At 44.7% G+C, this 13,577-nt stretch overlaps 1 protein-coding gene across 1 annotated transcript in view; it reads left to right on the top strand.

Moving 5' to 3' along the window:
* LOC310771505 (protein LTV1 homolog) overlaps positions 1–12,466 on the top strand; it is a gene marked incomplete at its 3' end in the record, with an annotated part of 65,634 nt that extends 53,168 nt beyond the window's left edge. The window contains exons 4-5 of the mRNA XM_083664101.1: positions 9,585–9,672; positions 12,330–12,466. Of these exons, the coding sequence (XP_083520227.1) occupies positions 9,585–9,672; positions 12,330–12,466 (225 nt within the window). The remainder of the gene's footprint in view (positions 1–9,584; positions 9,673–12,329) is intronic.
* Between the last annotated feature and the right edge of the window lie 1,111 nt (positions 12,467–13,577).

Raw genomic sequence — 13,577 nt, 5'->3', positions numbered from 1 at the left:
GGGAAAGGGAGGAGGTGGGGAAGGAGAGCGGGGGGGGTGTGGGAGAGGAGAGAGCAGGGAAAGGGAGGAGGTGGGGAAGGAGAGTGGGGGGGGGTGGGAGAGGAGAGAGCAGGGAAAGGGAGGAGGTGGGGAAGGAGAGCGGGGGGGGGGTGGGAGAGGAGAGAGCAGGCAGGGAAAGGGAGGAGGTTGGGAAGGAGAGCGGGGGGGGTGGGAGAGGAGAGAGCAGGGAAAGGGAGGAGGTGGGGAAGGAGAGCGGGGGGGGGTGGGAGAGGAGAGAGCAGGGAAAGGGAGGAGGTGGGGAAGGAGAGCGGGGGGGGGGGGTGGGAGAGGAGAGAGCAGGGAAAGGGAGGAGGTGGGGAAGGAGAGCGGGGGGGGGGTGGGAGAGGAGAGAGCAGGGAAAGGGAGGAGGTGGGGAAGGAGAGCGGGGGGGGGGGGGTGGGAGAGGAGAGAGCAGGGAAAGGGAGGAGGTGGGGAAGGAGAGCGGGGGGGGGTGGGAGAGGAGAGAGCAGGGAAAGGGAGGAGGTGGGGAAGGAGAGCGGGGGGGGGTGGGAGAGGAGAGAGCAGGGAAAGGGAGGAGGTGGGGAAGGAGAGCGGGGGGGGGGGTGGGAGAGGAGAGAGCAGGGAAAGGGAGGAGGTGGGGAAGGAGAGCGGGGGGGGTGTGGGAGAGGAGAGAGCAGGGAAAGGGAGGAGGTGGGGAAGGAGAGCGGGGGGGTGGGAGAGGAGAGAGCAGGGAAAGGGAGGAGGTGGGGAAGGAGAGCGGGGGGGGGGTGGGAGAGGAGAGAGCAGGGAAAGGGAGGAGGTTGGGAAGGAGAGCGGGGGGGGTGGGAGAGGAGAGAGCAGGGAAAGGGAGGAGGTGGGGAAGGAGAGCGGGGGGGGGTGGGAGAGGAGAGAGCAGGGAAAGGGAGGAGGTTGGGAAGGAGAGCGGGGGGGGGGGGTGGGAGAGGAGAGAGCAGGGAAAGGGAGGAGGTTGGGAAGGAGAGCGGGGGGGGGGGGGTGGGAGAGGAGAGAGCAGGGAAAGGGAGGAGGTGGGGAAGGAGAGCGGGGGGTGTGTGGGAGAGGAGAGAGCAGGGACTTTAGAAAACAAAGTGATTGAACAGAGAGGGCAATTAAAGCCAAAAGCACAATAAACCTCTAATTGCCCATAAACGTATGGAAGATTTTGTCAAAATAAGGGATGATTTTGTCCTGGGCAAGAGACACAAACGTGTCTGTTGTTGACCTCATTGAGGTGTAATTCTTCATGCAACATGTGTTTTTTCTTTTTTAAACACAAGTAGCAAGTAACTGTGTATATTTCCCACCTCTAGGCCCGGGTCTCTGCAGTCAGGGTTAAGGCTGAGGGATGCCACTAGGTTAGGATAGGGTAGGTTAGGCTGTAGATTAGCTAGATTGTTTGCCTTGCTCTCCTCTTGCCTTGTGTGTTTTCTTGTTCTCTTCTCTCTCTCATTCTCTCTCCTTGTTCAATTCTGTTTATTGAGTGCTATATTATACTTAGCAAGACAACACATGCTTGAATCAGGGCAATATAAATAAGCTTCAATGTGACACGAGGGCAAGACAGAACATTTGTCAATGTTCATAATCAAGAATAAGACATATAACAATTTGGCATTCAGCTAAAGAAAGTGTGATTTCTTCACTTTATTTATGGGGAAGTTGGACTCGTAAAGTTGTTGCTGTGGTCCACACTGGTGGTCCCCGAGTCTGCAACATTCAGTTCTCTTTTTCTCGAGAGACGAGTGAAAAAGAGAACCGAATGTTGCTGACACCTTAGTAGACCAAAGTTTGAAGTAGGTCCGACCAACGGTTCTCGAGATACGGGAGGAACGCATTGTTGAACCTGTTGGCACACACACACACACACACACACACACACACACACACACACACACACACACACACACACACACACACACACACACGCACACACACACACACACACACACACCAACTCAGCTGACAACATGTTCCTCTCCCCCCTCCAACCCAGGGCTGACACATCAATTTGCATAATGTCCCAAGATGTGTCATTGTGGTTGACAAGGAAGCAACCAAATTAAGCTAAATAAGTGGTAGATAAAGTAATATTTATTTTTACCAAATTTTTACCACAAATTGTAATTAGGGCTGGGACTCGATTAAAAAAATTAATCTAATTAATTAGAGGCTTTGCAATTAATTAATCGAAATTAATCACATATCAAATCGCATACGAGAAGCAACATTTTTCAAATCTAATGGTTTTTGGTATACAGCTTCTGCAGTTTGTCCCACTCTGATGTAGTCAACATGGTTAGCTTGTGCTTCTGTTTGGCTAGAGTAGACACAGCCTCTTGGTTCTTCAGGAGACGAGAGATCATACACAGCGTTGAATTCCACCTCGTGGAAACATCCTGTATCAGTGCCTCTTTTTCTTGCTGCTGGTGTAGTTCCTCTGTATTGGCAGGGCTGTGCTTAAAGTGACCCACTATCTTGCGACACCTTGACAACGTGTCAGTAAACCCGCTCTCACCAAGGCAAACAGTGATGCTCCTCTGCAACATGTGAGCAACGCACGGCATGTGCTGGAATGGGAGCCGTGTTCATCAACTGAGAAACGTTCCGAGTGCAAAAATAAAGGTGCGATTAAAATGCGTTAATTTTTTTAACGCGTTAATTTTTCGGCGATTAAAGTCCCGGCCCTAATTGTAATATTTCAATGTTGGCCAAAATAAAAAATAAAAATTTCTATATGAATTAACACCCTAATAGACTTTGCACACAGAGGCCGTTTTTTCGTCCGAAATTGACGCACGGGGGAAAAAACAACAACAACCTAATTTGTGTCAATCATCATTGACACACCGAGTCCGACAATTACGTCCGTCATTTAAGTTTTCGGACGAGGTTCGATTTTCTGCGTTTTTCCGCATCCATGAAATCATTTTGACAGGTGTTTGACCACCCAGGGCCGCCGTAGTGTTGCTATTCACAATGAAAAATGGTGTCTGAGAAGTTAATTCACTTCGTCTCCCTGCAGCACAAAGCATTTTATGACAAAGCAGGAATACAGAGATTCGGAATTAAAAAAACAGAATGTGCCGGGTGATTGCAGACCAGCTTCGAATGCGGGACGCTGTGTGTGTGTGTGTGTGTGTGTGTGTGTGTGTGTGTGTGTGTGTGTGTGTGTGTGTGTGTGTGTGTGTGTGTGTGTGTGTGTGTGTGTGTGTGTGTGTGTGTGTGTGTGTGTGTGTGTGTGTGTGTGTGTGTGTGTGTGTGTGTGTGTGGGGAAGGGGGTGGAGAGAGAGAGACAGAGAGCCACACAGACACACTGCCAGTTGTGGATCAATAGGATCGGGGTAGTTTTCTTTTCGTTGCGAATCTTCGCAACGAATATTGGATAATTAACGCATCGGACTCAGTGTGCAAGGTATCTGTGCGTGACGTTTTTTTGCCGGATGACGGATAAAAAAAACGCAGCAAACAATTTGGACTGTGTGTGCAAAGACCTTAAGTCTAAAGCACATTTTTAGACGGGGCCGTATATATACATCTCACAACTTGAACAAGTTGTAAGGATGACTGGGAACGTTGGAGACCGTGTTGCACAAGCTTGTGCATAATATTTTAAGATACCCTGGCGTGCAGCAGGCAGATTGGCTCGCAGATCGAACCGATCGTCTACGGGCCTGCGCTGGCCAAAAATATTTAATACATATTTCCTCTCAATCACTGTTAAACAGTAAAACACTCACAGCCAGACTACAACATCAAACGTTGTTAGATTCCGCCCCTGTCCCGTCTGCCTGTTTGAAGAATATTTCAGCTGTGTGCAATCCAGTGAGAGGATTGATTGACGGCCAGTCATCCAATCACGACAATGCTATAAGGAGGAGCATGACTGGATGACAATTTGTCATTGGATGACTCAGTCATGATCCTCCTTATGGGATTGTGGTGATTGGATGACTGGCTGTCCGTCACGCTCCTCTCTCCGTCTCCTCCTAATGCCGTTCCAGCTTGCACTCGCCATGCACTGACTGACGCATACCGGACAGACAGAGAAACTTGGACAATAAATGTTACCTTATGATTTCATTATTTAAACAGACAAACACAAACAAGTCATCCAAGTCATCACCTCTCAAGTCAAGTCAAGTCTCGAGTCTTTAACTTCCAAGTCCAAGTAAGTCTCAAGTCATTTATGTTTTTGTCAAGTCAAGTCACAAGTCATCAAAACAGGGACTCGATTCGACTCGAGTCCAAGTCACCAAGTCTCAAGTGCCCATCTCTGGTGAATGGCTTATCCCCCCCGCACCCATATAACCCTACACCACAAATTAATAGAATAAATACAAGGGTGTGCAGTAAATGACTGTTTTAGTCTTAAATTCATAGCTCACAGTAAAATAAATACAGGTCATGATCAAATCAAATAAACATACAACGTGTGTGTCTGTGTGTGTGTGTGTGTGTGTGTGTGTGTGTGTGTGTGTGTGTGTGTGTGGTACCAAAGATGTGATCAAAAGTGACCATCTAAAATTTACATCACAAAAATGATCAAGTGCAAACATTGAGAGTTTCAGTGAATATGGAATATTGGAGAAGTTCCCCTCTGTGCTTCCACGGCTTGTTTGCGTTTGGCATCACTGCATGTTCTACGGTGGGGAACATACATAGCTTGCAAAATTACATTGCCCGACATCGCTTGCAAAACGCATAGCTTGCAAAACGGCGTGCAAACCATAGCTTGCAAAACGGCGTGCAAACCATAGCTTGCAAAACGGCGTGCAAACCATAGCTTGCAAAAGCATGGTATTTGCTAATGTGGCTAGCGGTTAGAAACAGGAAGGTCTCACACTGAAGTTTGACAGCGCATCTCTTCTTCTTGGGATGTGTTTGACTCCACCGAGAGCTGGAGCGAGTGCAGTGACGCAGTTACGCACCGTGTGTCACTCACTGCCTCTGGGTTGGGTTGCCAGGTACCACGACACATACAGTATCCTCCAAATCGGGGGATTAGTGGGGGAAATTACCAATTGGGAGCATGGCAGGAGAAAGGGTTAAAAATCGGGAGACTCCCGCGTAAATCAGGTGTTGGCAGGTACTGTATGCCGCTAACCTATAAAAATATGAATGTTTTAGCCTACATTAACAATTGACCACAAAGTGGTTACATTAATGTAGCCCACTGTTTGTTAATACACATGACCAACACAATACAGCAGTAAAAACAATATAGGCTAGCATAGGTGTGAGGAAGTGTAAACTGGAATGTGTGGGTACACTATAGAAAGGATTCCTGAATCCTGCTGATTCCAGCTGAGCATAGTGGGGGCAGCAGCTCAGCTTGAGGGAGACTTAGAGGGAATTGTAGCCTACATGAAGCATGAAAGCTGGAACATCCCCACCCCGCACTAACTACTTAAGCCAATTTAAAGTCGAGGTGAACCCGTTCGTCACGTGCATCTGAGTCCGTTTCAGACTGAAAACAAATTGAGAGGCGGACCATATACGGTGTCGATGATTTGATTTGACAATTCTGTCGACTGGCTTTGGCATCGGCCAGTCCTGGCGTGTTCCACCCCCAAATCGGGTGGGATTCAGCGTGTTGTCGTGCTACGCCAGTGGGATCCGCAGAGTACCAGGCAGCCACTGGCTTCGTGCGGAACGAGCGGACAATCCGAAGCATGGGTGCTGCCCGCCCGCCTGGAATCTCCGAGAGACGACCCCTGACAGCCAGGGAGGCGGTCAGGCTCGGAGGCGCGCGCCATTATCGTTATAATGTAAATAATATTCCTGGAATGCGTGTTTTAACGAGCCAGTTACATTTCTTTGCATTCTTAGACATTACCGTTTGATTTAGTTTGCATAATTGCTCAACTTAGTAGTTAGTTTATGGGCTAGAAACTCTGCCAGATGACAGGCACTAGGCGCCATTTTCCCCTTCATTTGGAAGAGAAAATTATCCTGAAATGAAGATTTGATTGACAGCTGCATGTCGTGAAATGATTGGTTGAAATGGGGTAGAAATTTGATAGTACTAGGTGACGTCAGCAAACTGTACATTACTGTTATCAATGAAATCTTGAAAAATGAACTTTTGTGAAAAAGTGTGAAAAACTAAATAAATTAAGAGTTTTGTGATTTATTTTGCATACATTATTAAATAGGTGCACTGCATACCCAGGTATTTGAACTAAAAGAAAATAAGTCATTTTTGGGTTCAGCTCGACTTTAAAAATATATTGTGAATATATGCCATTGTTCTCTTGTTTTATTAACTCATTGAGTGCCATGGACGTCCTTCGACGTCCAATTAAATAGTGACGTAGAGTGCCACGGACGTCCTTCGACGTCCAATGCGTTTTTTGACGGTGGGACGTCGATCAAAGCCTTCCGCAGCTCCTGTACAACTATAGTAGCTATTGGAGGTCTATAACCTATTTTACAGAACCCTTAGGTGGCGACAGTGCTCTCCAGATTACAGAAATGTCAGGAATACACAGCCTGAAATAGCCTTGATCAAAGAGAACCCGCTCATGCTGCAGTCCAGAGCCATGTAGATTGTTCTGGCTGCAACTGACGGTGCGTGCGAACACAGTCAATCCGCGCACACAACTGAGTCCTTCTGCCTCTGTCTGTCTGTCAGCATAGTTTCTCCACATGATTAGCCGCTAGAAAAGCAGCAGCGCGACACTGAAAAGCCAAACCTTTCACTGCAGTCCGCGTGTGGCTTCTCCATGTTGCGCTGCCTGGGAGGCGGCGCACCAAAAGCATTCCGAAAATAGACGCTTGGTGCGAGGCTGTGTGTTACTAGTGTGGGGAGGAGTTTTCAGCTGAGGGGGGGGAGGGGGGGTGGGGCACGCAGGGCAGGACACAACTACACCACATCACTACATCAGAAAATATTATCTAGAGTCAGTGAATGTGCTTGAAATGCTGCATTTCACAAAAGGCTGAATATCTCAGCTTATAATTTGAAATGCCTGAAAACGCTGAAAACAACCTATCTTCTCCGGCTCATAACTAAAGAACGGAAAATGGTATCAATAAACTTTTTTTTGCTGATGATACAATAGAGTCTCCTTGTTCTTTTTCCGTGTTCGGTGTTTACATAGTAATATCACACAATATTCTGTGGGCCTCGAGAAATCACTGAAAACGCTCTGAAAACTCTGGCACTGGGAGCGTCCGTTCTCCAAAAGTGGCTGGCACTCAATGAGTTAATAATAAAAAAAGACTTCTTAATAGGGATGCACGATAATTATCGGACCGATAAATTATCGGCCAATATGGCCATTTGCTTTATTATTTATTATTCCGATAATGGCCTTTTTCCGATAAATTATCCGATAATAATCCTGCTTTATTTTTTGCCTCGGAAGCGGAGCTTTTGTTGTCGCACATTCGTGACATCACAGCTGCGACGCAAACATGGCTGCTGCCAGTGTGCTGCAGTTTCAGAATTATCAAGCTACTGTAATTTGCAATCCATGTCCCACACAGGTTCCGAGAGGAGGGGAAACCAATAAGCTGGCATTACGTTAAACCAAAGTGGCGATGATGCAGCGGATATGTTTGTTGTTATTGTTAGCGAGTTTTGTTAGCATTAGCTCGTCGTGCGGCCTACCCTGCAGACTCGTCCGCTTGGCAGACAAAATGCTTGTGACATTTACAGTCTGTGGCTTGTGATCAAACAGCCCCGCAAAAGCACTTAATACACAGAGCTGGCGTAAACTTATAGAAACTAATGGAAACCCCTTTACCCGAAATGAAACATCCAGGGATTGTGTATTTAACTCGCAACCACTCGCTAACGTTAAGCTAACCGCACTAGTTAGCGTTAGCTGCTGGACCATAGTGCTGGACAGAGCCATCTAACAGCCAATAATGAAAACAAAGGCGCAGTCGCGCGCACATTAGGCTACATAAAAAGCATCAGTCAGTCAACATAGGGTTCTTTTCTTTAATCTGGTGGCAGCATTTTTCAGTAAAAAGTGAAACGACACAGATGGTTTATAGTGCCTGCCCCATTCATTGGGCCCAGGCTACAACTCACTGAGAACTGGAACCCATGCAAAATTTTAACAGATCAGTATGACAAGTCTAAATTACTATGCCTTTTGTCATTGTGTTTTATCTGCAGACTAAGCAGCTTGGCTTTCCGTTATATAAAAGCCTTTATTTTTGTATTGACTATAATTGAGTGATACACTTTATTAAAACAATCATATTATATCAGAAGTTTTCTTCGTTTTGCGTTCACAGTGATGTCAGTTAGATTTGGTTAGGTCAGAACTATGCTCACTACATCCATACATCTACCCTAACCCTTTTTTAACCCCAGGTGTGCATAAAATACAGGTTAAAAACTAAAAATATATATATATATATTTTTTTTTATATAATAATTATCGGTTATATCGTATCGGTTATCGGCCAAGAAGAATATATTTATCGGTTATCGTATCGGCTCTAAAAATCCATATCGTGCATCCCTACTTCTTAATGTGTAATTTTTCCTCCGTGGTATCGAAAATGGCGTGAGTGAGTGAACTCTGAGTGAGTTCATGTCAATTCTGCTAATAAATACATAATACCGGCTTCTTACCTTTTTTGGGGTATTTTTTTCTCTACAGTTACACAGATATCGTGATGTATCGTAGGTTAAATTTCTTCCAATATATCGATTATCGCAGAATCGCTGTATCGTGATAATATCGTTATCGAGGGCCAAGTATCGTGACCGTATCGTGAGTTACTCCGCGATTCAATTCCGCAATTTTTGCCCCTGGATCATGGTTTTTAGCGGCATTCTGAGATTTCTTATGGGCATTCTTGCCTTTGCCCCTGGCTTAATTCCTACACTGCCACACGCACGCACGCACAGCAGAAGTTTTGTTTATTCTTCACGTCCTGGGCCCCGGGGCTTGGCCCCTGTAAGCCCGTGCTTTAAACCAAGGCTGGTCCTGAGGCCTAGCGTCCTGCTAAGGGCTAGCTGAGTCCATGCCCAGCCATGCTGACTGCTGCTACTTCGTAACGTTATCAACAAATTAACGACTTGAATTCACTTGAGCACGTGTAACGTTACTCACACTTGGTTGAAAATTAGGAAAGAAGTGTACAAAGTTTCATGTTTATAATCGCCTCAATCAGGTCTGCAGACTGCTGGCTGGGTGCGTTTGTTTGTGGCCCCCCTCGCATGCTGGTGCGAATTCCCCATGTTAAAGACAGTGTTGTTTGGCACGAAGGACCCCGCCCAGCCAGAAAACTAGAGACTAATGCAAAGCTACACCTCACGTTAGTCGGCTGTGCAATGGAGAGGGGAGAGGAGGAAAGAATTCCACCTAAACCTAGCCCGCAAAAAAATAAAAATAATAATTTGATCAAAATTCCACATGGTCGACATAATTCCTTTACGATCAATTATCGATTATTAATGCCCATCCCTAGAATCCACCGCTGCACTACCCGGACGCCCACAAAAGTACTTTTATTGATAAATATTTTGGACTTAGTAGACTTGGACTTGGCATATATTCATGATATTTGACAACCGAAAGTCTGCAAGAAAACAAATTCATATTGTGTTTCCTGAACAGGTGTCCAGCATCAACCTGCCATCTTCAGTGTTTGCATCGGAGTTTGAAGAGGAAGTTGGACTTCTGAACAAAGCTGCTCCAATCTCAGGTATTCTCTTAAAGGCCATCAAGTGATATGTGAGCTTTAATAATGACATAATATATCCACATTGATACAGTATTACTGATTTCATGCTTTAATAATGACATAATATATCCACATTGATACAGTATTACTGATTTCATGCTTTAATAATGACATAATATATCCACATTGATACAGTATTACTGATTTCATGCTTTAATAATGACATAATATATCCACATTGATACAGTATTACTGATTTCATGCTTTAATAATGACATAATATATCCACATTGATACAGTATTACTGATTTCATGCTTTAATAATGACATAATATATCCACATTGATACAGTATTACTGATTTCATGCTTTAATAATGACATAATATATCCACATTGATACAGTATTACTGATTTCATGCTTTAATAATGACATAATATATCCACATTGATACAGTATTACTGATTGCATGCTTTAATAATGACATAATATATCCACATTGATACAGTATTACTGATTTCATGCTTTAATAATGACATAATATATCCACATTGATACAGTATTACTGATTTCATGCTTTAATAATGACATAATATATCCACATTGATACAGTATTACTGATTTCATGCACCCCATTTACACCTGCTTTTTAAATGTGACCTGTATCCGGATAGCTTATCTGGATGCTATGTGGATAAGGAAAAACACATGTTAATGCAAGTTGTAAACGCACTGTGATCAGGATGTGATCAGATCTTCTTAACCACATCTGGACCTAGTCTGGCTCACATTGTGTTCAGATCACTTTCACTCTGACCATTATCCAGATAACTTATCCAGATACATGATCAACAAAATGATCATTTCACATTGTGTGTCTTCCATCATCTTGTCTTTTTTTTATATACTTTAGCAGATGCTGTAAATTAAGTTACCACACTACAGTTATTCAAATGTGGCTACACTCAAGTTACATGAAACGTAATGTGAAAATACACCTGTTTTATCAGCCTAACTCAGAAAGTGGCGCTCCAACAGAGAAGAGCGTCCCATCACCACTAACTGAAATGACTTCAATAGACCACTTGCACAACTCCACTACTTCCTGAAATGAGTAGGGCATCTTGGTTTCCTGCTGCAGTCACAACAACAGTGATCAGGCAGACCTGACATTAATCAGTTCATCCAATAGTGTAGGACAGGAAACCAAGATGCCCTACTCATTTCAGGAAGTAGTGGAGTTGTGCAAGTAGTCTATTAAATTCTAGTGTCAGTTTGGACACTTCTCTGCCCACAGAAAGCGACAAATCAAAACTTAAGAGTAACATTTCCTAACCAGTGGCAGACAGGTTTCCCACGGGTCCTTGAGAGGGTAAAAATCAAGGCCTTGGAAGTTTTTGAAAATAGTCGTGAATAGACACGGGTCATTGAAAGTGCTTGGATTTATATATTTTGTGCAGAGAATAGAAAAGAATAGAAATGGAAGTTATTCTGATTTTTCTTTACTGAACGTGTAACAGCACAGTTGACAAGTGTTCACGCATTCAAGCCTCTCGATTTAATGATCTGTGAGCTGCTGTGAAGCTGCTAGTTCTCATAAGAACTCTCCATGTTGTAACAGATCTGCTGTGTTGGGTCCTTACATTTGAGGGAACTGGTGCTGGAAAGTCCTTAAAAAGTCCTTTGGATTTGATGTTTAAGGTCGCTTTCACATATAAGCTGTTTAGTCCGCTTTAACCACGCCAGAGTTCGTTTCCTCGGATAGTGCGCTTCGTTTGGGCTGGTGTGAAAGCGCAAACGAACTCTGTGGTGGAACAAACAAACAAACTCTGGTTCGCTTGAAAACGTGGGTCTCGATTCGCTTCCAAGTGAACCCTGGCGCGGTTCGTTTGTTGTGTGAAAGCAAAACGGACTAAACACAAGAGCGCCAGTGCATCTGATGCACTCGTGCAGAGCATCATGAGTAGAAGACGGTAGAAGGGAGCAAAACAAACACTGCGGCGTGCACACACGTGTACTACAGTACCTGCGCGCCGCGTCGTGACGTACGTCATCATAACAACATCACATTTCTCAACAGCTGGCCCCGGCTTGCTTATCTCCTTCGGTACGTAGGCTACTCTGATCTGCAGAATGAAATGTTCAACAGCTTGCTGCCTCATCTGCTGCTCATATTTGGCACATTCTTGTTAAATAACTATTTGATAGTAACATCAAAGTAAAACCAGAAATCCCAATATCGCAGGTGGAGTTGCTCCATGGTTTGTGTTTTGCGGATTCACTTGTGTTGTTCAGTCAGCCCTCAGCCAGGCAAGAAGCCTGCTGAAGAGAGGAGAGATTTCCCTTCTCTATTCTGTCCAATAGAGAGTGACTGTTTGGACCACGTGACATTGTTCAGAAAGTTTGGTGCGTTTGTGACAAATTGCTGTGTGAAAGAGAACCAGACCAAATGAATGAAAATCAGCTTATATGTGAAAGAGACCTAAGAATGTGTGGAAACCCTGGGCAGACAAAACGGCACTCAACAATTGAATCTTTTCCTCTCTGGTCTCCTCTGTTTGCTGCCCGGCCGGTTGCTTTACTGAGGTCACCGCACAGGATTTCTGGGTATTGAAGTCCAGACCTTTCAGAATGTGGCTGCCATCAGGTTTAGATGTTCTGGTGCTGTTCCCCTCTCAGGGCCGCGGCTGGACATGGACCCCGACATCGTAGCCGGACTGGACGAAGACTTCGACTACGACGACCCGGGCAACATCCTGGACGACGACTTCATCATCAAGGCTAATGATGTCACAGGAGCGGCGGACGTGGAGTAAGACATGAGCCGTTTCTTTGCGATATTTAATCGCGATTAAATATTTTAATCGATTGACAGCCCTATTAACAATACAACATTAAACCTTACATTACATATGCCCATATGTTAGCACAAATCTCTTCATCGTAATAAGGTAGGTTGCAAAATGTTTCCTGTCTGATGGTGGCTGCCCTTTCCCTGCCAACTGTATTTTGCTCAATATGTTTCTGAAAAATGGCGATTCTACTGTTGAAACTGGCAACATTTCCTCTACCATGTAGGAGGAGGCAACAAGCCTGTCCATCTCTGATGTTGATGTTACCTGGTGAAAAGCAAGCTTTTGCTGCTTGCTTGGGGTCGAGGTAATGTGCGTATCTCCACCCCTCAAAAGATGTTGTAGAAGACGGGGGCGGCTTTAGCTCAGGAGGTAGAGCGGGTCGGCCAATGACGCAAGGGTTGGCGGTTCGATCCCCGCTCCCTCCCAGCTGCTGTCGCTGTGTCCTTGGGCAAGACACCTAACCCTCCTTGCTCCCGATGGTGTGTAGGCACCCTGCGTGGTAGCCTGCCGCCATTGGTGTATGAATGGGTGAATGTAGACTATCTACTGATTGTAAAGCGCTTTGGATAAAAGCGCTATATAAATGCAGGCCATTTACCATTTAAGACGGCGAGGCAGCGTTTTTTGGCAGATTGCAATCCAATTATTAAGGAGCATACCGCCACTGCGCCCACTTCACTATAAGACGTTGTATTTGCGAGGGGTATTTATAGACCCCATCATTGTGTGGGTTTCTCTTATGGTTTACATTTAATTTAATTTAATTTTGTCCAATAGCCTATTAAAATATTCCAGAATTGCATGTTGTGTTAAAAAAATATATTATTTCAATCTAACACTTTTTAGCCTGATTTAATTGTAAAACAGAGTGTAAGATAAGATAAGATAAGATATTACTTCATTGTCAGACAGAGTCCGAAATTTGTCTTGCATCCTCAGACACTTGTTTCTCATTGATACATACAACAGTGCAAAATGACAACCAACACCATCCTCAATGTGCATAGTAGACAAAACAAAACAATAACAAAAGACACGAATAAGGAAAGTGGCTGCAGCGCTTCCTTAGTCT

This window comes from Poromitra crassiceps, assembly GCF_964638095.1.
Source record: "Poromitra crassiceps genome assembly, contig: HAP1_SCAFFOLD_714, whole genome shotgun sequence".
In the NCBI taxonomy this organism is placed as follows: Eukaryota; Metazoa; Chordata; class Actinopteri; order Beryciformes; family Melamphaidae; genus Poromitra; species Poromitra crassiceps.
The sequence above is the reverse complement of the archived record's forward strand: the minus strand, read 5'-3'. Positions and strand labels throughout refer to the sequence as shown.